Here is a 26818-nt window from a genome sequence, read left to right on the forward strand (position 1 = left end):
ACTGGTGGAGACCTCTCACTTCAATGGTAAGATGCTCTTAAATAGACAAATAGCTAAAAACATATTAGTCATTGTATTTACAGTGAGCCAGTGTCTTGACAAACTGGAACAGATGTTCACCCAATTCAAGCTTGTTTCCAAATTCAGACCATCTGGGGTAAATAATAATTAAAAGGCGAGATTTTCTGAAAAGATGAATATACCGAGCACAAAAATGAAAGGGCAGTGAAGAGAGACAGATGTAATTCAATAATGAATGAATCACTGACTGAAGCTTTGATCAGCAGGATGGGAGGTGTATTGATCCATCTCTTAGTCAGAAAGACAGCATGGATGTCTGAAAGGTAGAGTGTCAGGTGGTAGGAATGAGGAGGACCAATGACTTGGTCAAGACGAAATTCAATAGAAGGTGAGAGATGAAAGGTAGAATATCAAACCTCTTATCTTTTAAAAACATCAACATTCAGTGTTCTCAAAAAGACAGCTAAGTAGAGATATTGACCTATGTTGGTCGATGCAGAAATTAGTATAGTGAGAGTCTGACATTCTCATCCAGTCTAAAGAACTAGGCCATCACTACTCAGATCAAAGAGTCACTGCTATTGGCTTTCAAGATGCATGTATTGTTTTTTAATATATTCCTATATTGAGAGGGAAATAATTCAAAAATATGAGTTCTGTGGTTTGCAGATAATTCCCATCTTCTATATATCTTATTTTCCTTTTTCAGGACTTTGGAAGCAGCAGAAACAATTTCTGGTGATAAAAATTGAGTCGTGATTTTAATGAAAGGTTATGGGCAGTAAGGGAAAAGTTGTGAGTTTTGGCGAAGGGTTTTGCATGGATTGGGATCATGTCTTATTTAATAGGAAGTTGGCTTGCTACAACAAAGTTTTTTTCCCCCCAGTAAGATGTTTGGTCGGAGTGGAGTGGGTTGCAGTAGTGATTCATTTTGTGAAAATGTAGAGCTGGACGTAATTGGGGTAGATGCTAAAGTAAGAGATCATGACAAAGTACGGTGCTGCTGATGGAGAGGTCGAACAGGAGAGGACCAGACACAGAACCCTGAGGGATGCCAGTGGAGCGGGGGGAACAGTCACAGTTGTTGGTGCTAATTAACTGATGTCTGCTTGAAAGATATGACTTTAGCAAGAAAGCAGGATTAAAGCTTTGTGAGCTTGTTAGCATTTTAACATTGGCAAAAAGCCTCTCTGCACAACTTCTAGGATTTTAAACATATCTTATACCTGCACGCTGTACCATTTCATGCATTCATGCTCATGTATATATTTGAATGTTCACGAAAATGTTTCAAATCTTTTTGAATTTTAAGTCAGCAAGACATTCATTACATTTTTCTAAAAAGGAAAATGCCTCATTACAAATGGCAAAGTTTAGGCTTTCTCAGTCGGTTTCATTCAACCATTGTCATGTTTTTTTTTTATGTGGTAAATGCTTGAAGAAAATGAGGTTAATTGGAAATAAATACCAAAGATCTGTAAAGCATGACAGTCATGGACATGTTTTTCTTATTCACGAGGTAAAAGATGAGACGGTTTCAATGGGCGCTGTGAAAAATAAAAATAGATCTTCCTAGTTCATGTTTCATACACGATGTGAAAGGCACACATTACTCACACAGGAGCCCTTATAATTAGCCTGGGTAATGACAAGCATTGACCCACTTGTTTCTAATGTACAACTAGCACAGAGCTGAGCTCGTAAGTGCATGTGTGTGGGATTTATATGTCTTTCAATCAGACTTTTTGGGGGGTTTTAACGTGTCCACGTGTTTAACCTAAAGGGTCAGAGAAGACATGGAGAACTTGAAATGTTGACAATTTTTGCTTTCAGGCAGTTGTAGCTCAGTTGGTAGAGTCATTGCCTCTCAAACGGAAGGTGAAGAGTTCGATCCCCAGCTGAGCAACATGTCCGATGTGTCCTTGGGCAGGACACCTAACCCCGCATTGCTCCCTCTGCTTCAGTCGTGGTGTATGAATGGATTAGTACCTACTCTCTCACATATGTCGCTTTGGACAAAAGTGTCCACTAAGTGAATTGTAACATTCTAAGGTATCTTTGTCCACTAATAAAAATAATGTTTTTATGGCAGTAGCTCAGTCTGTAAGGACTTGGGTTAGGAACCGGACGGTCGTCAGTTCAAGTCTGGAAATTGGCCCGGTAGCTGGAGAGGTGCCAGTCCACTTTCTGAGCACTGCCGGGGTGCCATTGAGCAAAGCACAGAACCCCAAAACTGCTCTGGAGCGCTCGCTGTGGGCAGCCCTCTCACTCTGACACCGCTCCATCATTGCATGTCCATAGGATCCTGTTTGTGCATGTGTGTGTATTTCGACCTGTGTGTGTGTTCATGTTCATTAAAGAGAGCGTAAAACCAAATTTCCCCTTGCGGTATTAATAAAGTATAAATTAGAATTATTTGTTTGATACACAGATGCCTCTAGTCTCTTTGTATTGCATTTAAATCATTTTGATTGGACCTTACAACAAGATCACATATACTTCTTATCAACAAGTTTAAATACTGTAAGTGTCAGAGCTCCCCAAATAATGTCTGAAGTTTCTTGCCAAAGATCCACTCTGATCCTGTATTTGATCATGCCTATAACCCCCTCTATTTCACCCCTGTTTCTGTGTCTGTAGCTTCAAATGCAAGTGAACTATGTTCGACGGCGCCCCTCTAGAAAGAGCTTGGGTGGCTTGAGCTTTCTCACACCATGTCCCCTTTTAGTTTACGTTGAGAAGGCAGACTCAAAGGGCAGAACAAACACCTAGTAACACCTAGGGTTACTTGCCTTTATCGCATAACAAAGGGAAAACATCTCCAAACAGCCTGTTTGAACACACAATTTATAATTTAGGGGCTTCTGGACAAGACTAGGGACACATATTAATGTTTGGAAAACATGGTAAAGTGTATTTTACACAATATGTGACTTATAATGACATTGACAAAGAGGATTCATTTAGGATGTAATAAAGTTGATTTTCAGATAATTTTTCTGAAACTGACTTTAACTTATTGTACTCATTTATTGTACCTGCTTATGTTTTACAGAATGTCCCTTCAGATAACAAAGATGGACATGTTGTATATAGCTAAATATCCAGAAGGTGAAGGTGACAGCTAATAGCACAAATTATCTGTAACTGACAAATGTATACATGGTCAGTTGGATGTTTAGTAAGGAGGTGTAACGCACGACATCACGGGAATCCTTTGTTTCCAGCTGATATCTCACCTGCTGTAATAGACAGGAGAGCAACTGGAGCCTCTGTTGCTGCTCCAAGTCATTCTGTCCCTCCTGACACACACGCACAAGCAGACACAAACAGGCAGATATTCACGAAGGAGGAAACACACAAACAAGCAAAGAAAGAGAAAAAAGGAGGAAAGCACAGAGGAAGGGGGTAAAACACAGGGTGAGGGACAGAGAAGGACAGCAGTGATTGTGTCACAAACGTACAAGGATAAGAGAGGAAGATGAGATGATGAAGGGACATTTAGAGTAAAAGTGAAATGTCTCAAAAGGCAGACAGACTGTACTTCCAAAGCAGGGCAAGACGGAAGCAGAAGGTCAGCAGCCACACAAACCCATCTACTGTACTTTCTCTTGATTTCCCTACCTGGTTGTCTGACAGCACCCCCTCCTGGGATGAAGGTGTAATAGCAGGGGAACTTGCACTGGATCCACTTCTCTTTGCTCCTCCTTTCTGCTCCGTTTCCTTCTCCGCGTCTCTTCTGTGTTGTCTCTTGCTTTGTCTGTTCAGCTCTCTTTTTTCTCCTCTCTTTTGCTCTTGCTCGTCTAATTTCTCCTTCAAACTTTCCACCCTTTTCTCTAATCTCCTCCCGACTCTTTCCTCTCTCACCGAAGAACTCTTAATTAGTCTCTCACCTCTTTTCATCTCTTTTCCGTTCACCTTGACTGTGTCACCTGCTTTCTCTCTCTCCTTAATGCTGTTCCTGTCTCGTAATCTTTCCAGAACCCTCTGCCTCTCTCTGTCTCTGTCTGTGTCTTTCGGCCTCGTCTTCTCTCTCTGTCTGTCACTTTCGTTATCTAACTGTTTTTCCGCAGCTCGCTTCGTGCACTCCTCCTCAGAGGAGCTGCTGTCTTTGCTGTTGGCGCGGCTGACCATTTGGTTGAGTCTGGACCGTAGCCCTTCTTCCAGAGGATCTACGGGCCCAGGGCTGCTGGGCGAATGCTGGGAACCCAGAGCCAGAGGTTGGGGCTGTTGGGAGCTGAGTGCAGCTGAATTTTGGAGAACTGTGTGAAAGTCTTCCGACTCGGGTGTCATGGCATCTAATTTGAAAGCTTCTGGTGCAGCTGTGGCCATTGGCATACTGTCAGGTACTGACTGTTCCTCACTCATACTCCTCTTCAAAAGGGCGTTGAGTAGATAGCCACCGTTCTCCTTGAGGGAGGAGATGAACGGACAAAAAAACAAGTGAAAAATAAGTCATCAAAATCAAATCACTATTTAGCAAAATGTACAAACAAAACAGAAAAACTGAGCGATATTGAGTCTGCATCGCATCAACAAACACAGCGCTGTAGTTTGCTGCCTCCCCATGGAGAAAAAGTAGTTTACAACCTCTCAATTGCTCACTGGCCCTATGGGAGCTCCAAGTCAGTTTATGTTTATGTTACAATCAACTAAAAAAACACACGCTTCGAAAGGTGCAGGTGTGATAGTTTACCTGCACTAATGGGTAGATTGTCTGTGAGTGAGTCTGGCTTCCAGGCCTGCTCCGCTCTGACGACGACTCCCTCTTGCTTTTCCTGCGTCGCCGGGACCTTCTGATGAGGTCACTTTGCTTCTCCTCTGCCTCACTGCTGTCTCCCATCACCTGGGAACAAGGGGGAAACAAAGTCATTTAAGGAACTTTAATTGAGTATTTCCATTAAGTATTAGGTCATATTTCAAACTGGTAACATTGCATCCATCCATTATCTAAACCGCTTTATCCTATTTGGGGTCGCCGGAGGCTGGAGACGGTCCTAGCTGTCATTGAGCGAGAGGCCTGGTACACCCTGGACTGGGCGCCAGTCAATCCCAGGGCCGACATATAGAGACAAACAACCAGCCACAGTCACCCGTGCCTACGGGGCAAGAGTCACCAATTAACCTAGAGAGCATGTCTTTGGACGGTGGGAGGAAGCCGGAGTACCCGGAGACAACCCACACATGCACGGGGAGAACCTTCAAACTCCACACAGAAAGGCTCCTGACGGGGATTCATACCAGGAACCTTCTTGCTGTAAGGCAGCCTTATTCATTTGATATCCATGTCAAATAGGATATGTTATGCAATTTGTCTGTGTAAGAGTTGTTTGCACTTCCATAGATAAGATCCCCCCTCCGTTAAAACCTCTGACATTATTTTATTGAAATGACTCTTTCCAAATTGCATAAACGTCAGAAAAATGACCACAGATTTGTCTAGTCGAAAGTTTCTCTCTGTTCTTCCCTGATGCATCAATCATCTAACCCCCCCCCCCAAAAAAAAGGTTTATCATGTGACCCAAATGAGCCTGATCAATTTGATCGAACTGGACTCATTTTATTGTATATAAAGAAGTTTAAATAGCTCCACCTAGTGGCCTTCAGCCACAAGTGTTTAAGGCCGCCTCAAAATTGATGAATAAACATTTTCGAGCAAACAATGTCACGTGATAATATTCACCCACCGGACACCCACCAGATGACTTTTTAAGAGCATTTTTCCTCTTCACTTTAACTTTAGAAGGATCATATACACAGATTGTCTTACTTTGTTAGGATTTTTTTTTATATTTGGATATTACTTAAATGTAAAAAGAGGATGTCGATACTTTTCCAACACTGCAGGGAAATAAAAACATGAATTGTAATGTTCATCTGATTTGATGATTTTAATGCTTCATGTTGATGTAATGTTTTTTCTGTTGAACAACATACTTTTTCAGTTTAGTTTCATCCTCTCAAACATCATAACACACAATTTGAAGACAAAGGGGTAGGAGTTCTAGGTGTCTTAGTGTGGGTTCTGTGTTGGTGTTCTGTGGATACTTTGGGTTTGTTGTGCTTTATTCATGTTGTGAAGAGGTTAGTGAACGGGTAAAAGTGACCTCCATTTGAAAAAAAAACCAAAAAAAAAAAAAAACCTGCATTTTAACTGGTAAAATATAACTAAATAGCCTACATATTGCACACATTGTGGCTTGTAAATCTTAGTTTACACTTCAGTTGAGTGGGAGGATAATTCCCCTTGAAAGTGCAGGCCTATTGGTAGAAAAATAAGTAAGAGATTCATCAACAGGTGAAAACCAAAGGGGGTGGGAAGAGGGAAAAGGTAGTTGAGGAGGAAACAAACATAAAAAGCTACTGCTGACAATGACCCTAATGAAGACCTGAGTTGGTGTAGTTTGTATTGTTTATGACTTGCATTTGCTTTAAATAGAATTCACTTCTTCCCCCTGAAGTTGCCCCTTCACATCATAAAAAACTTTTTTTTTTCATCAGGAAATTGTTGAAGAAAATATTCCAAAGTTATAAATAAAGATGAGTCACCTTAGGATTAAAGTTCACATCCAGTGCCTCTGAGTGGTGTGGGTAAGGAGAGAAGTTCTGCTGGAGGTGTTGGTGGTAGAGGTTATGAGGGTGCAGATGGGTGTCCGGCGGGCCTTTCTTCCTCAGGTGGTTGTGAGGAGGTTTCCGGGGACACGCAGACAGAACCGACGAAGCCTCTGAGTCCGAGTTAAGAGTCTCTGTGTTGGTGAACTGGCCTGAGGATGGAGAGGTGATGGGGAGGTGCTGCGTGTACGTCCACTCTGGGTCGTGCTGCGAGTCCGTGTAGTACGTATCGTCGGACAGCTTGCGGCGGAACTGTCTCAGCGCTACGCCCCAGCAGCCTTCGTCGCCCTCCTCAGAGTCCGATCCCATCTCATCGTAGGCTGAGACGACGCCAGACTCCTTTTCCAACACGCTGAACACAAGGCTCTTCCTCTTGGTTAGCAGGCTGGGACGAGACAGCTGAGAGCTGTGCAGAGCGATCCAGTTACCATCTGGGCTGTGAAGCACTGAGGATGCACCTGGAAGAACATGAACAGACAGCAGGAAGATTAGAAAAAATGAACTCATCAAAATAAGTCCTTTTAGGATAGGCTGTGCAACCTTTAAACTTAATTTAGAGAAGTTTTTAGGGTAATACTTTGGAGTTTAAGAACGTACTTATTTTTTTTTTAAGATTTATTTTTGGGCTTTTTTGGGCCTTTAATGGAGAGATAGGACAGTGGATTGAGTGGGAAATCAGGGAGAGAGAGTTGGGGAATGACATGCGGGAGGGGAGCCACAGGTGGGATTGGATCCTGGGCCGCCCGCTTGGAGGACTACAACCTCCATACATGGGGCGCGCGCACTAACCACTGCACCACCAGCGCCCCCCCAAGAACATACTCATTAAATTAAAAACACATCCAAAATTCCGATTATTTTGCACAACACAAGAAGTAATGCATTTAGCGAGACCTTGATTAATACAATGAATGCAAATAACTTATTGAGATATCTCCTGACAGCATCTTTAGACTTTTCAATATGTTTTTCATCAAAAAGAGAAACAACACCACCCTGATTCTTAATCGCTTTCAGAAATAACGCTTTGATATTTGCTCTTCTTTATGTTCTAGAGCATTGTTGAAAGGGATCGCAAGAACAAAGAATTGCACTGCCAACGACTGCTTCACTGTAATCGTTGCGCGTATGACAAAGTCTTAAACTTAAGAAAATGAACTGAAGTACTTCTTTGATGTTAAATAAGACTAGTGTAGGTAAACCAGTCAAAATGAATCAACAACAGAAAGCTATGCAGGAGTCACTATGTTTCAATCTTATTTGTGGAAGTAAATGACCAAAGATAAACAAACCTAATCTGAAAGATCCTTATGGTGCTTGAAGATTATTTCTATTGTCAAAGGCATACATTGAAAGTAATTTAAGTTAAAAACATTAAACAGAGTTAGTGTGAAATATTTACTGGAGTTGTCCAGGCGGTCGACACTCCTCCAGCTTGGCAGAGAAGTGGCCTTACCCTCTCTTTTCAGGGATGCGTAATTTTGCAGGTTACCTCTCGCTCCTGCTCCTTCGTCTTCAGGGACTTTCTCTGGCGAGTCGTCACTGGTGAGGGAGAACGCCGACCGGGATCGCTGCAAACACACACACACACACACAGTGGTATTAATGAGCAACAAAAGTCTACACAGTAAAAGTGAAATGACAAAGATCATTGCTTTTATTTAAAAAGAAACATGAGAACAGCGACATAATTGTAATTTGGCTTGTGTTTGACACTTGGGTCTGACACTCCCTGCAGCTCCAGACAGATTATTGTTGCTTAGGCAGAGAAAGCTGCGCGGGGGCCAGGAGCAGTCACACATCATATCCACAAACTATAATGACATAATATGAAGGAGAGCCTTTGGTCCATCTGGCTGATCGATTGTCTGACAGAAGTCTGTCCAACTGTGACTGTGAGGAATATTTCTCACCAGCAGGGGGAGCTAAAAAACAACTAAACAAACAGACAGTGGCTGCTCTTCAACTTATTTAAATTTCATGAATTTGCGTGTGAGTGTGTATAAAGGAGATCTAATGCAGCTAGTTTTATAAATTATCATAGAATATCCCAATTTTAAAACATGAAGAGGGATAATATACATCTAGTTTACCTTAATGATGAATGTAATACCAAGATTAATTAGAGATGTTTCCCACAGCCTATTTTTGTGGCAAAAAATGTCAACTTCTTACGTCTTAATTTAACATCCAAGTAAGACGCCTGTAGGTGCATGTTTGTCCATGTATAGATTTGACTGATCCAGAGAAAAAAGAGAAGAAAACATATTGCTTCTTGGGGATGGGTGGGATGCAAGATTAGGATTACCACAAGGATCTGTGTCAAGGCAGCACTCATTTGAGTGTGCATTTAAATGCACTGTGTTTGTGAGTGTGTTTGCAGAGAGCTGATAAACAGAGCCCAGCCCACAGTGGGCAGAGCATTTGAGGAAGATCCCTTCGTATTTCACGGGACTTTGATCTTCCCTGAGTGAAGCAGCGGGGAACAGAATGGTGAGGCCCGGGGAGAGCAGCTTTGATGCTTCGCTCACACACGGGACAATGACAAATCTCCAGGAGTCCCTGCTGACTTGTAGTACTACCACTGCCAGGTGTGTGTGCATAGACGATTTGTCTTTTGTCCCTGTGTGTACTATACATCTCTATGTGTTTTTGTGCGACCTGATGTTGTTCTCACTGGCGATGCTTTTGCCTGCACTTGAGGGGAAATCCACCGTAAAACACTTCAAACTGTGGAAAAAAGGACTTAGCCATGCATCTGTGGGTGCATTTTCATGTTGGTGGGCCATTTCCCCCTTATTTCAAGACAAATAGAGATTTGTCTGTAAGCTGACCTCAAAGTGAATGTAGGTATTTCATCCCATCTGCAGTCAGACAGTTTAACAGAATCATCATCACCTTGTGACTCAAAATCAATAATGCTACATGCTGTGTGTGTTTTTAATAATAACTATCTTTCCACAAGTGGAAGAGTACATACCTAGTATTATTCTATTATTGTATTTTTTTTCCCTTTATTTAATTGATGTAAATATGTTTTTTTTTACTTTTTGCTATTTTTGCTAATTATATTCCTGTTTTTTGAGCTGTTGTAACGATAAAAATGTCCCCCAATGGGGGATCAATAAAGTTTATCTTTATCTTTAATGTTTTATGGTAAGCATGACCCTCTAAAAGTGTTAGAATGGCATCATACTCATTTTTGCAAACCTTAATCCTGAAAACGTGATGACTTCATGAAAGAATTAAGTTAACAGAATTAAGAGTGAGTCCAGAGCCTCTTTTCATGCTTTTAATATGAAATAGGTTTTTTTTTTGCCTACTTTGCACTGTTGTAATGGTACTGCTCTGTGGCCTTTGAATTGGCCCACAGGGACAAATACAAATTTATCTGAAGAAATTGAATTTGGAAACGTCAAGAGCAAAAAAGGAGATCAGGCAAAGAAATAGACACAGAAACATGACAAATGGGACCACACCGTCTACATATGTACCCTGTGTTACTGAATAGTAACAGTGATTTTGCTGCCAAACAAAGCATTCCTGTGTGTTTTTTAAAATCACACTGACTGGGGAACATGTGTACTGTATGTGTTGTAAAATGAAATATACATACTGTCAACTGGAAAAACAAAACCTCCCTTCTTTAAACACACAAGGCACCAAAGAAGAGTGATTCCCAGAGTCAGGACGCACAGACAGGACTATGTATGTTTGACTTTCTTTAGTGTTTTTACAGCTGGAGTGCAGGCAGACACTGACCCAGAGGGTGTAGGAGTTCTTGAAAGTGTCCTGTGCTCCTTGAGACGAGGTTTGCGTCTGAGACGGAGAGGGGAGTTCATCGGGCGGGATCATGGACTGAGGCTGAGGCCAGACAAAGTCATACTCTGTCTGCATCTCTGAGCGCTTCCTCCTCTGGATGATCTGAGGAGAGAAAAGAGAGAGAGGAAAGAAAATAAAAGTCATATTAATAATAGATTATAATCATGATTGAAAATTGGAAAATGCAATCCTATAAAGCGTTTCATGTTTACACTTAGGCATGAATAATTTGTTACAATGAAACTTTGAAAAAATCAAAAATCCAGTTTCCATTTGAATTGACATGAAATATTATGCTTAAAGTGTTGATAGAATTTTTTTTTTTTTTTATTTCACTTTCGACAAATGTTATTTGTTTACACTTTATATACACTCCCCCTCCACTTGCTATGTATGCAACTTACAAGACATGATGATGATCAATGGATTTTCATTAGAATCTATATTTCAACTAAAATTAGATATTTTAAGACAATGTGCCCTTTGCTAGAACAGAGCTGTTACATGCATTTTAGAAGGGGACTGTAACTATTTTCTATGTTCTCCTGTGATTTCTTAACAGATAAATGAAGGAAAATGCTGTTAAACTTTCTAATAGTCTACCGGTCAAACAGTAAAAATAAGAACTGAGACTTGACCTGATTAACATCTCTTAAAATGTGAGGGAAAAGTAAACTTTCAAAACACATAATGAACTCTGGCTGAACTTACTTTTTGTACAATGGTTGTGGCGAGTTCCTCTATGAGCTCCTCTTTGTGGTCCCGTAGATACCGAGCCTCATTCTGCTTCTCCTGCACACACACAAACACACACATTCAAATACGCTATTTTAAAAGTGAATGTGTATTACCAGGAGAGGGTCTGTGCAGACATCTTAGCCAAAAAAAAACATGGCATCCTACTGATACAGAGACCAAGAAGGAGGCCTGGGGAAAGGAGCGGAGGATGAGAAGGAAACGGAGAAAAGAGAGATAAATGATAAATGTCTCACCAAGCTGTCACTGAACTCCTCTGCCTTAGCGATGGCCTCTTCTATTGCCTCCTCAGCAACACGCAGGGCGACTGTGAGCGTCTCTGCCATGCTGTGTCCTGATGTCAGAGATATGACACACGCATGAACATTTCTGTAATAGTGCACCTATGGAACAACCTGCGCACATACCTTCACTCCAACACTCAGACTTCAAAAACACTCCGTTGAACTCCTGCTCTAATTCCTGTTCTGTGCTTCATGACCCCTCAAACAGGGCTAGATCTGAACGGTCACAGGGTCAGCAACTATTAATTTTTATGAAAACATAGTAAGACAGACATATAAACAGTTAAACAAAATATAGAATTTAAGTATTCAGACAAAACTATCTGAGTACTTTAGGTCGACCCTGTGCTGCCAGCTGTGACAGAAGCCTGTAAGTTGACAATTCCTCATTTAAAAGGAGATTTCTGCAAGTTCATTAACAGTCTTGCAGACTACTTTTTTATATGCAGTAACTGTAGAATAAAGCTTTGTAGAGAGAACCTTTAGAAAGTGAAATTTGTGAAGCATCAGGTAGGGTTAAGGACTTAAAGTTTGAAGATGAGTAAAAAGGGGATGTAGAGCCAGACGTCTGAAGCCTTCTCCCCATTTCTGTTGAGACTAGCAGCTTTTAGCTACACTACCTGGTACTCGTAAAACACCTGACTTTCTTATCAGGCAATAGGTGGTCATTTTGAGTGATGGGTAATACAGACGCTAGGTTTTGACAAGGTGGAAGTAAAAAATAACATAACCCTAAACAGACAGACAGACAGACAGACAGAGAGACAGACAGACAGACAGACAGACAGAGAGACAGACAGAGAGACAGACAGACTGTGTTTGTTTGTGGGCTGTCATTATCTAAATGGTGATCTTGATCAGTGCATTAACGACTCGTAATATCAGGCAAACAGATGAAATGAGCTTTATCATTAGACTGGGGTTTCTCTGGTTGTGTGCATATCTATTTGAGCATAAAGGTTGTGTATTTGTTCAGTACATGGAGTAAGACGTGTTGTCTATGGTGTGTAGGAGGCTCTGATTTTATCTGTGTGAATCTTAATGTGTTTGCGGTTTAATGATTGAAAGACGACTGTTACCCCCCCCCCTCACAACACACACACACAAATGCACTTTGTATAATGGACTCTATTTGTTAAGGCAACAATTAATGAGCAATCACCATAAAGGCCGGACCTTTTAAGAAAACGGAAAGAGGGAGAAATGTGGAGAAAAAAATCAATACAGCAAACAGAGGCCGACAAGAAGCAACTGCAGAGTGGAAAAGATAATGTCGTAATGTGTAATTGCGGCCGAAATGACCCATCAACACTGCCACAGACCTGTTCATCACCACACATCTCACCTTCACTCTGTCTGTAGAAAGCAGAGTCGCTGCCACAGATGCTGCCATCGTTGTCGTTGCTTCCCTCGTGAACGCTGCTATCTAAAGGGGGAGACACATAAAAGAGAAGCCTTCAGATGAACGCCTTCAAACTGTCGCCTGTCACCCACATTCAAATATTAGACTCATATACCATTAGAATAAAATAGACACATATTCTTATGCACATGTAAGTAGGTTACACTCTGCACAATAACACTAAATCCCCTTTTTGTACTCGTCAACTGTATTCCCATTTCATTTTGTCGTCTGCATTCTTTTGTTTCTTCGACATGGTGCTTTTCCCCACTGTGCATGAAAAAGGAAAACAAAATAGAAACAAAATGACAGTTCAAAGAAAAGGACTACCCACGCTGGTACTTATCATAGGCAAATTCTCAGTGCAAATGTACCATTGGGTTGTATGTTTTATGTATAGCACATTCAGGCCAAGTCTCTCAAGAGTTTGTGCTATATTTGCGCGAGTTTCTTTCTCAAACGCCGAACTCTTACAGAAAAGGGAAACTCTTGTGACCTGAGATGGAAACTTTGCGATGATATTTCTCCGACTACAGTCTATGCCGTGAAAGCCCAGAGAAGGTGTGGTGCTTACGACGTCCCTGCCTGCGAAACCATATGTGTTCCCTCAGAGGCCCATTAGCTCCTGTTAGACATCTCTCCTGTGTACATATTTATTGTGGCTGTAAAAACAGAGAGTTTCAATGCACATGCAACATATGAGACAAACTGTCAGAGGGAACAGTAGAAGGATTTGGTGGTACACAATGCTACTGTTCAGGCCATTGACAAAACACAGTAGCTATCTGGCTCCAGCTGCACCTTTACTTGTCACTTCTGTTCATTCTCATTCACTAACAGAAGCCAAAACAAAAACAAAAAACCTTCTATCCTAAACCCCAGAAATTCCTCCACACCCTCCATGACTCCCATCCTAGGCTGTCTCTCTCTCTCCTCCGACATAAATCTTGTCGACAGTGTCCTGTTGCTGCTCTTGTTGGACAGGCTGCAGTTTCTGGCTGAGTGCACAGAGACAGCCGAGTGCTCGCGGTGGTTTGGTGCGAGTCTGGCTCCGAGGAGCCAAAACCCTGCCGTGGCAAAAATGTTACACCGCCAGGAAGAGAGCCATCCCTTTTCTATGCCACAATGTTGCCTTTGAGTGCAGATTATATACATCGTTTGTGTCTAAATCTTACAAATATATATATATAAATTCAAGCCATGAAGCGAGGAACACAACAAGCAAATAAATCAAAATCAAAGAAGCTGGCATTTGCTTCTTTCCCCTACCCTGACAACAGCAGCAGCAGTAACACAGCCAGCTGTCAAATATGTTATACTATTCTAGCTTTACTGCAAGATGACCTGTCTGTTAGAGTTCTCCGGCGTTTGAGTTCAGAGCCTGTAAGCCAGCAATCACAAGCTCTTACATTATTTCAGTGTGACACATAGTGGCATGCTGTAACTCGGCCATAAAAAAAACAACATTTTGTTACATTTCCCAACACTTTTGACTTCAGGCAACAACCATCTTCACAGTAGCTTCAGCACAAATGAAAGGTGTGTGTGTTTCCACCGCCAATCCCAGTCCTCCCAGTCCCAGCACGGAATAACAAGTTGCCAAACCATTACCCGCTCCACCCGTCCTTCACTGCCAGAGTTTTTGTCACTGTGACTGGATCGGCTTTCAACAGAGCTGTACTGTTCTTGGTTGGTTGGAGCCGAATGATACTTTCTGGCACTGTGGGCGGGGACAATAGGTGGTGGAAATTACCTGCAGCAAATCAGGACAATGCAGACACAAAAGGACTGCTGTCAGATAAAGTCAACTGCATAGCAAGATGCACACAGACATACATGCACACACATGCACACAGATTTACACACACACAAAGAAGCTGACTCACAAATCTACAGACTAATGAAGCTCCTGAAGACAAGATAGGGTGATCATTCTCTCCCATTTCAACACCAGCCCAGGCAGTTTGCTCACAAGCATCAATCTCTGTCACACAACAGCCTGTCGGTATAACCTGAACATCTGTGAGATGTCCGAAAAGGTCATATTGTCATATAGGTGCAGACTGCAGAGAACAATTCTGTATGCAGTGTTTGTTTATCCTTGACAAGCAATGCAAGAACCTGTGTGTGATTTTTAATTAGCTCCTGCTTTAGTTTGTCAGACGCTGCGATGAAATGCTGTTTTTCACTTGAATATTTCTATTTGACACTTATGTTATACTTTTAGTATTTAAATAATACTTTTACACATTTAGATAATTTTTTGAAACATTTAGGCCTATCGAACAGCTGTGGATACAAATGAACAACTACGTGCACTATAGACTATAAACAACAGGAAATCATTTCATTAAATCATGTTCTAGTCATTAAACCATCAGTTTTTTTTATGTATCTGGTAAGACACTTACAATATGAGAAATGTTGCTTTAATTACCTCATAATATTCCTCTGATAGTATTTTATATGCCCTTATGTGATAGATTAAATCCTAAGTAGTTAGCAGGTATCTGTGTCTTAATCTGCAAGTTATTTATTATTTGTCATTCATTGTTTATTATTGCTGTTGGATTTTTACTGCATAGAAGACTTGTTTTAAGTTTGGTGGCTTATTGACTTCTCTCTCTCTCTCTCTCTCTCTCTCTCCATAGAGATGTTGGCAGGCATGAAGCCAGTCTTCTCTACTCTGTAGAGCTGAGGTGACCTGCAGCACATAGACACATGAGTCATACATGACCAGACAGCAATGATACACTGACTACTATGACACAACATAATGATGTATTTGTCATTAGTTGGCCCTGAATGACACCGCTGTCTCATCATTACAGAGGGGAGGGAAGGTAAACGTGTGTGTTTGTCTCCGTCTACAATCCTCCTCACGTCCAACCTTTAGTATTTTCGCCCCATGACCATCTTCTCACCTTAGTCCTCGACACTTGCAATAGCAGCCACTCAGGGGAGTGTGGGAGGAAATGGCTCAATATCACCTTGGTAACCACACAGACGACAGCGGTGGCCTGAATTCTGAAGGATGTATGCACACCACTGGTGAGTGTGCAATACGTGTTGTTTGTGAGTTTATGTGGGAAAGAGATCCCGGGGGCTACATAGCTTTCTGTTAAGAGAAAATTGACAATGTATATCAAGTGCATGCTTTAAATATTATATATTTCACAATTTACATGTTCTTATTACAACAGAACTACATTACTAAATGTAGGAGCATTAAGGTTAGCACCTTTAATATTACACTGGATTGACTGAAATTCTATTGACCACCTGCAGGTGTGTTATGATTGATCTGAGCTCGAGGACGATAAAAGTTAGGCAGTTTTCTGAAAAGGTCCCTGGCTCAAATCTTTGACAGGCAGGGGCCGTTGTGTTGAGTTCTCCACTCCACATTGCATGCATTGGCTCCCTCTGGGTTCTCTGGCTTCCTCCTACAGTCAAAGGACATGCTTGTTAGGTGACCAGTTCCTCCAGTCTTGTTTTCAGGTCTTCCAACTCATGAGAGAATGCATCCTTCTCATCATTAACCCCAGGATCAGCTTTTGATCGTCTCTCACCCTGCTCAATATGAGACTTCGCCTTAGCCTCAAGTACCTGCTGATGGATGTCTTTAGCCGTTACCGCACAGTCAGCTCCAGTCTCTTTCCAGAGCATGTAATCTGCTCTTACAGCTTTCATACACTCTTGTTGGCGGTTTTCTCCTGACAGTGCTTTTTGTATCCCCTTAAAGTTAGCTTGAAACACCTCAAACACAGGTGCACACTCTTTTTAGCAGAAAGCTAGTGAATTCAGGTTAGGCTGTCCATGTTGTGTACCCGTGCTTGTGCTCGTACATGAACTGTACTGTGCTGAAACACACTTAAAACTCATTTATTCAGTCTGGCTTTTATATAGTGTTTTATATCAATTCAAATCTTAACATTACTGTATTGTCTTTTTATCCTACTACAATTTTAAATATTTTCCTCTTATGTATTTATTTTAATATCTTGTTGCTTTTATGTGTCGTATTTTATTGTATTTTATTTTTATACATATATTTTATTTTTAATTCTTATTGGTGTGCATTGGTCTCTCAATGATTTTATAAACTACTTTTCGTCAATAACTTTTCTGCACTCTTGTTAAGCACTTTGAACTGCAATTTAATTTGTCTGAAAGGTGCTATATAAATAAAGTTTGATTGATTGACCTCTTCTAAGAGTTCCAGGGCCAAGGAAGTGTAGCATGCTTGAGCACTGACCTGAGCACTCAAACTAGTCAAACGAACTGAACTTTAGGGTTGAAGCGTATGTGCTTAGGCACGGTACAGATTGTCTATGTGAAGCGTCCTAAGGGCCTTTGTCTCTAACGGTATCTAAATGTTCTCTTTCTTTTAAGTTTTCAACCTACAATTGTTGTTTTTACCAGGTGAAATGTCCTGGAAATGAAATGCTTCTCTCTGAAGAGTTTCTGCCTTATATTAATATAGGGACAGTTACAGAAAAATATCTGTTAAATTCGTGTGGGTTTAAAAGTTGGGATTTACTTAATCATTAATCCAATGTAAAAGACAAACACAAACCATTACCATAATATGTTATCAATACCAAAATGGTTGACTGGTAATTCAGTGACAAAGATACATGAAATATCGCACAATGACTTCTGCTTTTAGCTGTTTCACATCTCTTTCTTACTGCCTTAAACATGCCAGTTAATTGATCTAATAGCTATAACCTATCCAAACACAAGGAAGCTCTGCCTATTAGCTGTAATGAAGCATACAATAAGATGTTAGCATAGCTCAGTATACTCTGTTTTGACAGGACCATTTGATGGAAAAGGAATCAGAAAATCCTGTGTTGTCTTTTTGGAAATCTCTCACCAAATTTTGCAAATAAGACAATCAGTGTTGGGATGATGATGAGTGCAATAAATAGAGAAAACAGAGGGAGCAGAGAAGGAAGGAGTGTATAAATAAATGAGCCAGTAAAGCTCCACTTAGAGCTAACGTTCCTGGAGTGCCAACAGCACAAGCAGGAGGAGGAAGGAGAGTCCAGACGGTTTCCTTTCAATTACAATGCAGCATCTGGCAGCACACACAGTGTCATAAACAACATTCTCAGAACAACGGCTGAACAGACAGGATGTCTGCTCACATCACGACAGGCTGGGAGTTAGTGGAAAGTAAACAATCCTGCACTCAGCTCGGTCGCTTTTATCTGAGAGATGAGAGTTTTACTCACCTTTTGGGGAGATGATGCAACGCAAGATAAATCTGTCATAAAATGTGCCACAAGTCAAAAGAGATAAGGTGTTTTTTAAGAAAACTGTGACCTTATGAAGTACCTTTATATTTTTTAATATAACATACTGCCTGCAGCCATCACAAGTGTGTGTGTGTGCAGAAATTAATTGGTCCCATGGCTAACATGCCCTTAAAAGCTCAAATAATGGAGTTGAAATATGTAACAATGGAGCATAATGTCTTGAGTAATTAACAAAAGCTTTTAGTATTCCACTTTTACAATTATTACGCAACTTCTGTCACCTGTGGGCGGCTTTGCCTGGCTAAGAGGGAACCTGATTGGGCAAATCCTCATTGTGCAGCAACCTGAGCAAGAACAACTCCGTAGAAAGTGACCCTGAACACAGCTTAGAGCGAAGGGAAATGTTCAGCATGCAGCCAAGAGTTTGAAGAAAATGTCAATCCCAAATAAAACATTTGCATTCCACCACGTGAAACACAAAGCGGCAAGAAGCTCCGTAATTGAAAGATTAATGTCCTTTTTAATATCAGCATTTTTAAGGATGTATGAGATCTAAACTTTGGTTTTGATTTTAAAAAAGAACATTAAAGAACATTTGCTTCAAATCTCTAATGCTACTGTTGTCCTTAATAGGCTGCAAATACCCAAAAGATAATTACCTCTAGTAATTCGATCTGTCTGTGCAGGTAAGTGTCAAAACTGACTGCATGCATAAGTGACCTAAGCTTTCTTACTGTTTGTTTCCTCTGAGGTGTTGGAGAAACAATTAATCAGCATAAATCTCTTGAAAGATTCTGCGATTTGGGAGCCATTGTGGTTTGTTTTGCTGTGGTGTCACAAAGGTCACTGTTCATAATGTCCTGGCACTGACTCACCAGATTAGCCAGATCTGAACCGCTGCACTGATGTTCAGTAGCCCCTCAACAGACAGAAGCGGATAAGCAGCATCATGAATGCTCGCTCTACAAACTCTTCGCTGTCTGTTCTACTCTGGGTTGAGTCATGGAAACGTTTTATGTTTTCATGACATGATTTGAAGTAATTTAACTTTGCTGAAAGCAGACAACCAGCTGTAAAAATGCCTTCCCCGCTAAACGTTAACAAACTGTTGAGCCGTTGTCTGACCTCGGTTGGTCCACATAAAGTTGGTTTAGTTGTTGAGCATAATGAAACAAACCAGAAAATGTTCAGAGAAATGTACCAGAAACACACACACACAAAAAGATTTGAACTAAAGCTATTTGAGGATAGTTTTTTTGCATAGTTTTTTTCTGTACCTTTTGGATTTGATGGTCCAGAAAAGAGCCTGTGAACAGGAAGCTTTAAAGCAGTTTGAATAGAAGTCCACATGTCAGGCTTTGACACAAGCTAACAGCCACAGCATAGTGACTGTGAGAAAAAGACTATGGAGGAAACCTCTCGAATCACCACCAAAATACAATCAGCTGATCTGTAAGCCGACAATAATCCGACCGATTGTTAAACAAATTATTTTGTTAACTCTGGAGAGGAAAAATAAACTCCATCCTCTGTATATGGACACAGAAAGAGGCATTCATCTTTTGGATGTTTAGTCATCCAGACACAGATACACACAAAATGAACTTGCAAAGGATAAATCATATATAAAGATTTATTGGAAGGGTGGTTAAGTAATTATGAGAAAAAAAAATGCTTGCTTTCTATTCTGATGTTTGAAAATTGAAAGCTGATTTAATTAAATAAAATTTAAGAATCAAACATGCTTGACCACAAACTCAAGGCCATAATGTCCCTTGATATCATTCTGAAAAACAACGCAATGTTTTTCCCTCTTCTCCTCTTCTCACTCTCTCAATAGCGTGTCGAAAAGGTGATAACATGTTGGAATATTTCTCAAGTCCACTTTATGTCACTAGTAAGTGGGAAGCCTCCCACAGAAACTTCAGAGGGATGTGACAGCAAACACAAAAGGGAAGAGAAAAGTGGGACAACAGTAATCCTCCGTTTGAAGTGAATGAGATTTAAGTCAGAAAAAAATGTCATCATTCATGCCTTGATACTTCATTACAGACTCAGCTCATCGCCTTTCACGGGGAATTTTATGATGCTTTACTATAAAACGAGACTAGAAAGGCAGAGAGAAATGTTTAAAAAAAAACACTCAATGTTATAGATATTACCAAACCAAGTCGTAATGAAAAAATATTTTATGTGGCCACCGTGATAAGCCAACAACAATACAGACTCCTGTGCACTCGATGACCATTTGTATTATTGTACATTGAATGACATAACAAAATAATTCCACTCACAGAATAAGCTTGTGCCCAGACTCCTTAGATGATCAGTTAGTGCAATAAATCATGCAGATAAGTCACACTATTAGTGTTATTTTTATTTGAAAAATCCCCCAAAAGACCAACAACCCAAACTGTGCCATGGGTTTAATTCAGAAACTGAAACAGCTTGGAGCCAGCCTCAAGTGGACACCCAAGGAACTGCAGTTTTTGCACTCCCAAATTTGGCTTCATTGTTCGACACCAAAGAATGCCGCTCAGTTTTAGACAGTTATCCCTGAATTATGTGATTACATCAGGTAGCTAGTTAGCGCAGCTCATACCAAGAAAGCTAATGTATTTGGAAATAATAATCAGACAGTCATTTTTTAAAAACTTTACTGTCTAAAACCTACTGAGTAGATAATTGAACTGATATGTTATATAATCAATTGAGTTAAAACATGTAGTTCACTCAGCGGTTTTTAAGTAGAAGTGACATCTCTTCTGACATCACTTATTGTGGGTCATAATGGAAATAGGAACATTTGCAACTGTTATCTCCTAAATTGAATGAATTATTAAGGGGAGTGCATTTTTCTTTGTGAGTTGGAAGTTGGCAAACCAGCTTAATTAACGACATATTGCACCACCAAGTGGACCAGAGTGTAAAAAGGGGATTGGCAGGGAAATTTGGGAGCAGTGATAAAAAGTAGTTGTTTTGTTTTCCTACCCAATGTTTGAAATAATGAGATGCCTTGCAAGGTCACCTCAAAGTCTTGACTATTTTCTGTCACATTAATGATTTCGGTTTGTGTACATGCAGCCTCTTGTGCACCACTGGCTGTTCATTCATGGATGAGTAAACACCACTGCTGTGCACATCTATTTGTTTTAATTTCATGCTATGCTGGCATAAAAGCATTAATTATTAGTTTAATAGGTACTCGGATCAGTGCTCGGCATATGCCCATGCACGTAATGAGTTATGCGCATAGGTTATAATGTAAAAGGAAATTAATCCGGAAAATAAAGTATTTGATAGACCCTTCCGTGTAACTCTTATATTATTGTTTTTTCTTTACAGCTTTTGGTCACCAACACTACAGCCATGATATATGTTCAATATCTCTCCAGGGGTCATGTCTATCATGCAGGGAAACACTCACTCTCACTATACGCAGACGATGATACAGTGTTTGTTACATATCACACAGCGGACTTACTCCCTTCCAACCAGAGATGATGGACATTAAAGTACAAATCGCTGGCTCCCTATTTCCTTCCTGTTGCTGTGAAGGTCACACCTTCTCTCTGGGGACATGATGGATGTAAAACAGTCACATCTCTCTCGCCGACTGTCATGTTGGCTGCCATTTCACACTCCCAGAGAACTGATTTCACAAGCATTGCCCCCTTGGTGATAAATAAAAAAAATGAAACATTCATTTACTAGCACATTTAAAGAGGCAGCCTATATTTCACATATGGCGGGGGAATTGTTAACGAGAATATTTTTACATTCCTGTGGCTACTTTTCTATATGCATGAGGCGATGAACCTGGGATTGAACGTTTCTTCACCTCATAGCAACAGCTCCTTTTCATGGAGCACAGTAGATCAAGCGAGATTTTGTTACATTGGTGTGCTGATCAGAGCCTCTTTTGCTAATTGTTTTTTTTTTCTACTCCAGCATTGTTGCTAAACTTAACCTGACCAGAGCTTTGATATCCCTACACACAAGCAACATACATACAGAGCTTATAAATGCACACACATCTCAGTATATCCTTAATCATATGAAAAGTCAGCCTGCCAGTTAGAGAGAGCGGCCATGCGAGTGTTGGAAGTGGTATAATCTGTTGGGCTATGTGAGCTGGGAGACCAGCAGCCGAGTCAAACAGTTTTCCCATTTCCAGCCCCAGATGATGTAAGAGGCTAGCGGATGAGAGGAGAGGAGAGGGAAGAGAGACCTACCCTCTTGAGAAATATCATTCTGGTGCTGTATTGCTCTTTCTGTAATTCTCACAATTGTTGCAGAATTTCTTGCTTTTATTACGTGAATCTTTATTGTAATTCAATATTGTCTGGCCAGTACAAGCTCTTTTTTTTGTCTTCAATGGCCCTAATGTGTTTTATTAAGTCCTGCTGTCCTGCTGAAGAGATGTATTCCTCTGAACTGAACAAACACACCATGTTATTAGGCTAAATACTTATAAGCTTCTTTCTCACCAACATATTTTTTAAATTCCAGTGAGCCAAATCTAGCTATTTTAGTCCATCATGTAGGCTTTCATGATGGCTAGACATGCTGTCTGCAAAAACTGGAATATGCCAGCATCGCCCAGAAGTTGTATTGTTGTCCTCCACTATGTGCTTCATCATAAAAGATATCAATTCTTTGTTGTCACTTTTTACTTTATGGATAATACATTTCATTTGTGGTCACTGGGTTTTCCTAAACATCCCCTCATGTCAACGTCATCCAGTTCAGCCTCAAGTCTGACCTGGTCTGATCCACCCTGTGCCCTCTTCATCCATTTAATCCCATGTAGTGGGGTTTGAAATAATGCCATGTTGTCAGCCACAGAGGCAGACCGATCATGTTTCAGCCGGGTCAAAACATTGTTATAAGCAGCGAGGGAGGCGGGATCAAAGCTGAGCTGCACAGGAACAATTCATAGAGGATGCAAAGTGGCCTGAGCCACAGCAGGGATTAACCCCCAGCAGGAAAGAGTCCTGCAGGGCAGCTCACCTGGAGGCTGTCACCATCACATACTGACACAATCACACAAGAACACTTTCTTACTATGAAAACAAACACACACATCCGAAAGGTGTTGAAGGCATGGGTGAAATTTGCCTCAAATCAAATTAACAATGTTATGATTACATTTTTGAACAAAAATCTTTGTATGGCTATAGAAAATATCAGTACAGATAACTGAGAAGAACTACACTGTAGTCTAGGTGTTTGGTGCAATGTACATATTTTGTCTTTACATGCATTTTACTAGTTTTTATTAATGATATGAATTAATGATAAATGATTCACAATAAATTATGATCATCATTTATTTTCGTAATTACCATTGTATTACCTTTTTTTTGGCTTGATTTACTCTGTTATAATCTTTGCTATTGTTGTCATTTTCTGTTCTTCCTTTGGGAAGCACATTGACTGCATGCGTGTCTGTCTGTCTGAAAGATAGTTTACAAATGAAGGTGAGTTGAATAATGTAATTAAACTGAATTTAACATTGATTTTATAAGTGCAAGATGCGGATACAAATATGTTTATTCTCCCAAACATGGAGGGAGAAAGAGGACAGAAAAGTACATTGCCATCTTACTGATCATCGTTCTAATAATTCAGGAACAACACAAATGAGTGTCATCTCACCAGAACGCAGAAGATGTGTTGGATGCTCAATATTTCCTGCAGAAGAACCCCCGGACCACCCAGGAGTAATATGTCTTCCCTAGAGGCCAGTTGTTAAACTTAACTAGTAGGCTAAGTATCTGTGTAATTTAAGCATTTAATTAGTTGCATGTTCTGCACTCTGTTTTGTTGTTGTTGTTGTTGATTTTTTCTCCTTATCGCTTGCCAGATCTAAATCAAGTCTGAAGAAAAGTGAATACAGTTCCAAATTACAATCATCCACGTTGTGTTAAAAGATGTATATGTGATGTGTTTGTACAGTATTTGTTTGTGGGGAAACCTTTGTCTCTTACATGCCAGTGAGTGATAATTAAGTGAATCAGGCAGTGACAGAAAAAAAACTGTGAAACATAGTGTTGTTTGAACAAAGGAAAGAATGAGAAATCAGGCAAACTGATCAGTTTTACTCTTAAATGTCGGTCCAGAGCCTTCAAATGAAGCATTTTTTTTTCTGAGTTTTTTTCCTGAGTTGAGTAAGTCAGAAAATGGCTCTTGCCAAATCTGCTAAATTGCTTGAATCCCATGGTGACTCATAAGCCAAAGAAGACAGAAGGCTGCTCTAATATCAAAAATGATTAAAGGTATAAATAAATAGCAAAAATATTGGCAATACAACTAAGACCATGCATATCTGGCTTAAACAAATGTGAGAGGATGAAGTTACCTGGGAGTTCAGAGAGTGCTCCTCTCTCTATAATGTGCTTTCTGTACAGAGTCTTTAAAACCTTGGCGCTGCCGAACCTCTTGAAGCGAATCTTCACATTGTTGTAATACCATTCAAGCGACTGCGTCCTTAAAACCCTGCAGAAAGAAAAAAAAAGATCCAAGGGAGAAAGAAGGGAGGAGGGAAGAAGGAAAGACAACATGGTATTAAGTGAAAAGAACAGATGGCAAAAGAAATGAGCAGGAATCAGATTTCATTATAATTACACCAGGATTATAACTTTGAGTTCAAGCCAAGAATCAATGAAAATCTGCTGTAGTTCAGTATGACATAATGGGCTTTTTTGATCAGTTTTGGAAAAGGAAGCGTTCTCTGGGATAAAATCAATAAGAAAATGGAGTCAGGCAGGGTTCTGGGTTTGCGTAATTGTACATTATTTTTACAAAGGTTTAAGTTTGCTTCTTCTTAGACCGTCAAATCCAAAGCCCTAGTCTTTGATTTGAAGCAAAAACATAGTATTATTTGAAAATTCTGCAGGTTTTCTTTCCCTCTGAGGAGACTGAAGGACTAATGGAATATAAGTATATTTTCACAGTAATATAATGCAGGATCTAAGTCGTGTATTGTTACGTATATGACTGCAGTGAATGCCTTTAGATTGTCAGAAGTGACGTCACAGCACATTTCAGACTTTTTCTCCTTTTCTCCATTTGGTGTTTAAATGCCAACCAATTACATAAGCAGTCATTCATAACACCGAGGGTTATGAAAAGCCCTGAGAAAAGCGCTCCCTTTGCGCCAGTGTTGCGTCAGATTGCATGAAACTCTGCCAGTTTGGTGTTTAATCTTGCAGTCCGTCCTGCTCTTATTGGCTTTTTTTTTTTTTGTGCCACTTTCACACACAGGGGCGAGGCTCGACTAACACAACGCACAGAGACAGATTTACAGTTCAAGGAGGCAGAAACCCTCAAACACACTTCATTAATTTCCACACCACTCATCATCATTTTATACAGTCACATTTCTTATTTTCAAAGATTCTATGCAAAAAATCATTCTCACAGACATGCTCATTTACATGCTGAGTGCAACTATTGAGTAACAGCAGTGTTAGTGGGGGTATTACCTTTGTATTAGTCTGTGCATGATGTAAGAATATCCATATACTGATAGCCTGTGGCATACATTAATAATTCACTAACTGGCCACCTACTTCCATTGTGTAGTGCAACAGAATGAGTGGACTTTGGTACTGTATGTGAATTAATATGTGTTAATCCACACTTTTCAGTTCTATTTTTTTGAATATAAATAGTTAAACATGTAATTGGTTTGATGTCTCCATTGTCTTCAAATACTGTTAATTGAAAAAAAAAAAAACATGGTCAAAACACTACCAATAACATCCGTCTGTTGATACAGCGGTAATTATTCTGAATTTTTTTTCCAAAGTCAACAACATAAAAAGACCAACACGGAAGAGATTTCCTATCATGAGTAAGAAAAACACTGTGGTGTATTTTGAGGGGAATCCTGCTGTTATAAATACTCACAATCCCACAAAATCTGCTGAAATAACCCCCATCAAATGCGCCATTCCCTGCTTGAGATATATATAAAAAAAATAAAGAACCAGCTTTTTTATTTTATTTTATTTTATTTTTTAGCTGTAATTCACTTTAGGAAAAGGAAACTATATATTTCTGTGACCTTTAAAGGTTTATGTAAGTCAGGATGAGATGGCTTTGGGATGAGATCAGTAGACAGGATGGGGATATTTTTACACTGCTTGTTTTGGTCATATAATTGGGATTGATATAAATGTGACATATAACCAGCCTCTTCCCTTTAAAGTATCCATCATTTTAAAATCGGAACCTCTTCATTTGAACTCAGTGACCTTCAAATCTACAAAGATTGTAGTGTATGCCAAAACGACAATATGGAACAGGGACTGGAACATTTTCCATGTCCAACAAAGGTCATATAAGTCATTCAGTGTCAAATAAACATTCACACTCAACATACATGGTTCATACTTCATTGACTCAATTTCTCTCGTTATGAAAGAGCAAGGAGAAAGTGAGAGAGTACACTTTGCGTACATGATTAAAAGCTTTATTTAGTACTTGTACATGTTGGCGCCTCTGCTCAATGAAGAGACAGGCCGTTAAGGGAGAGGGTGAAAATAGCCATGCTAATAAAGGGAATCTGAGTGCCCCTGAGGCTGCACTGGCTGCCACATCCATCCCACCACTCTCCCTCCTGCTTCTTAACCTCCCTACACACTTCC

The 26818-nt window shown here is 40.2% G+C and overlaps 1 protein-coding gene across 3 annotated transcripts in view; it reads right to left on the reverse strand.

The window, feature by feature from the left end:
• myripb (myosin VIIA and Rab interacting protein b) overlaps nucleotides 1-24567 on the reverse strand; it is a 28820-nt gene extending 4253 nt beyond the window's left edge. For 2 of the 3 annotated variants that reach the window (XM_061064416.1, XM_061064415.1), the window contains exons 1-9: nucleotides 24526-24567; nucleotides 12841-12921; nucleotides 11448-11545; nucleotides 11167-11247; nucleotides 10396-10557; nucleotides 8036-8204; nucleotides 6571-7091; nucleotides 4718-4867; nucleotides 3646-4431 (exon numbers count right to left, since the gene is read on the reverse strand). In XM_061064416.1, coding sequence (XP_060920399.1) covers nucleotides 3646-4431; nucleotides 4718-4867; nucleotides 6571-7091; nucleotides 8036-8204; nucleotides 10396-10557; nucleotides 11167-11247; nucleotides 11448-11537 — 1959 coding nt within the window. In that variant the 5' untranslated portion in view covers nucleotides 11538-11545; nucleotides 12841-12921; nucleotides 24526-24567. The other variant, XM_061064413.1, reaches the window with a different exon arrangement.
• Nucleotides 24568-26818: the final 2251 nt, after the last annotated feature.

Source organism: Labrus mixtus, chromosome 19 (genome assembly GCF_963584025.1).
Source record: "Labrus mixtus chromosome 19, fLabMix1.1, whole genome shotgun sequence".
Taxonomy (NCBI): domain Eukaryota; kingdom Metazoa; phylum Chordata; class Actinopteri; order Labriformes; family Labridae; genus Labrus; species Labrus mixtus.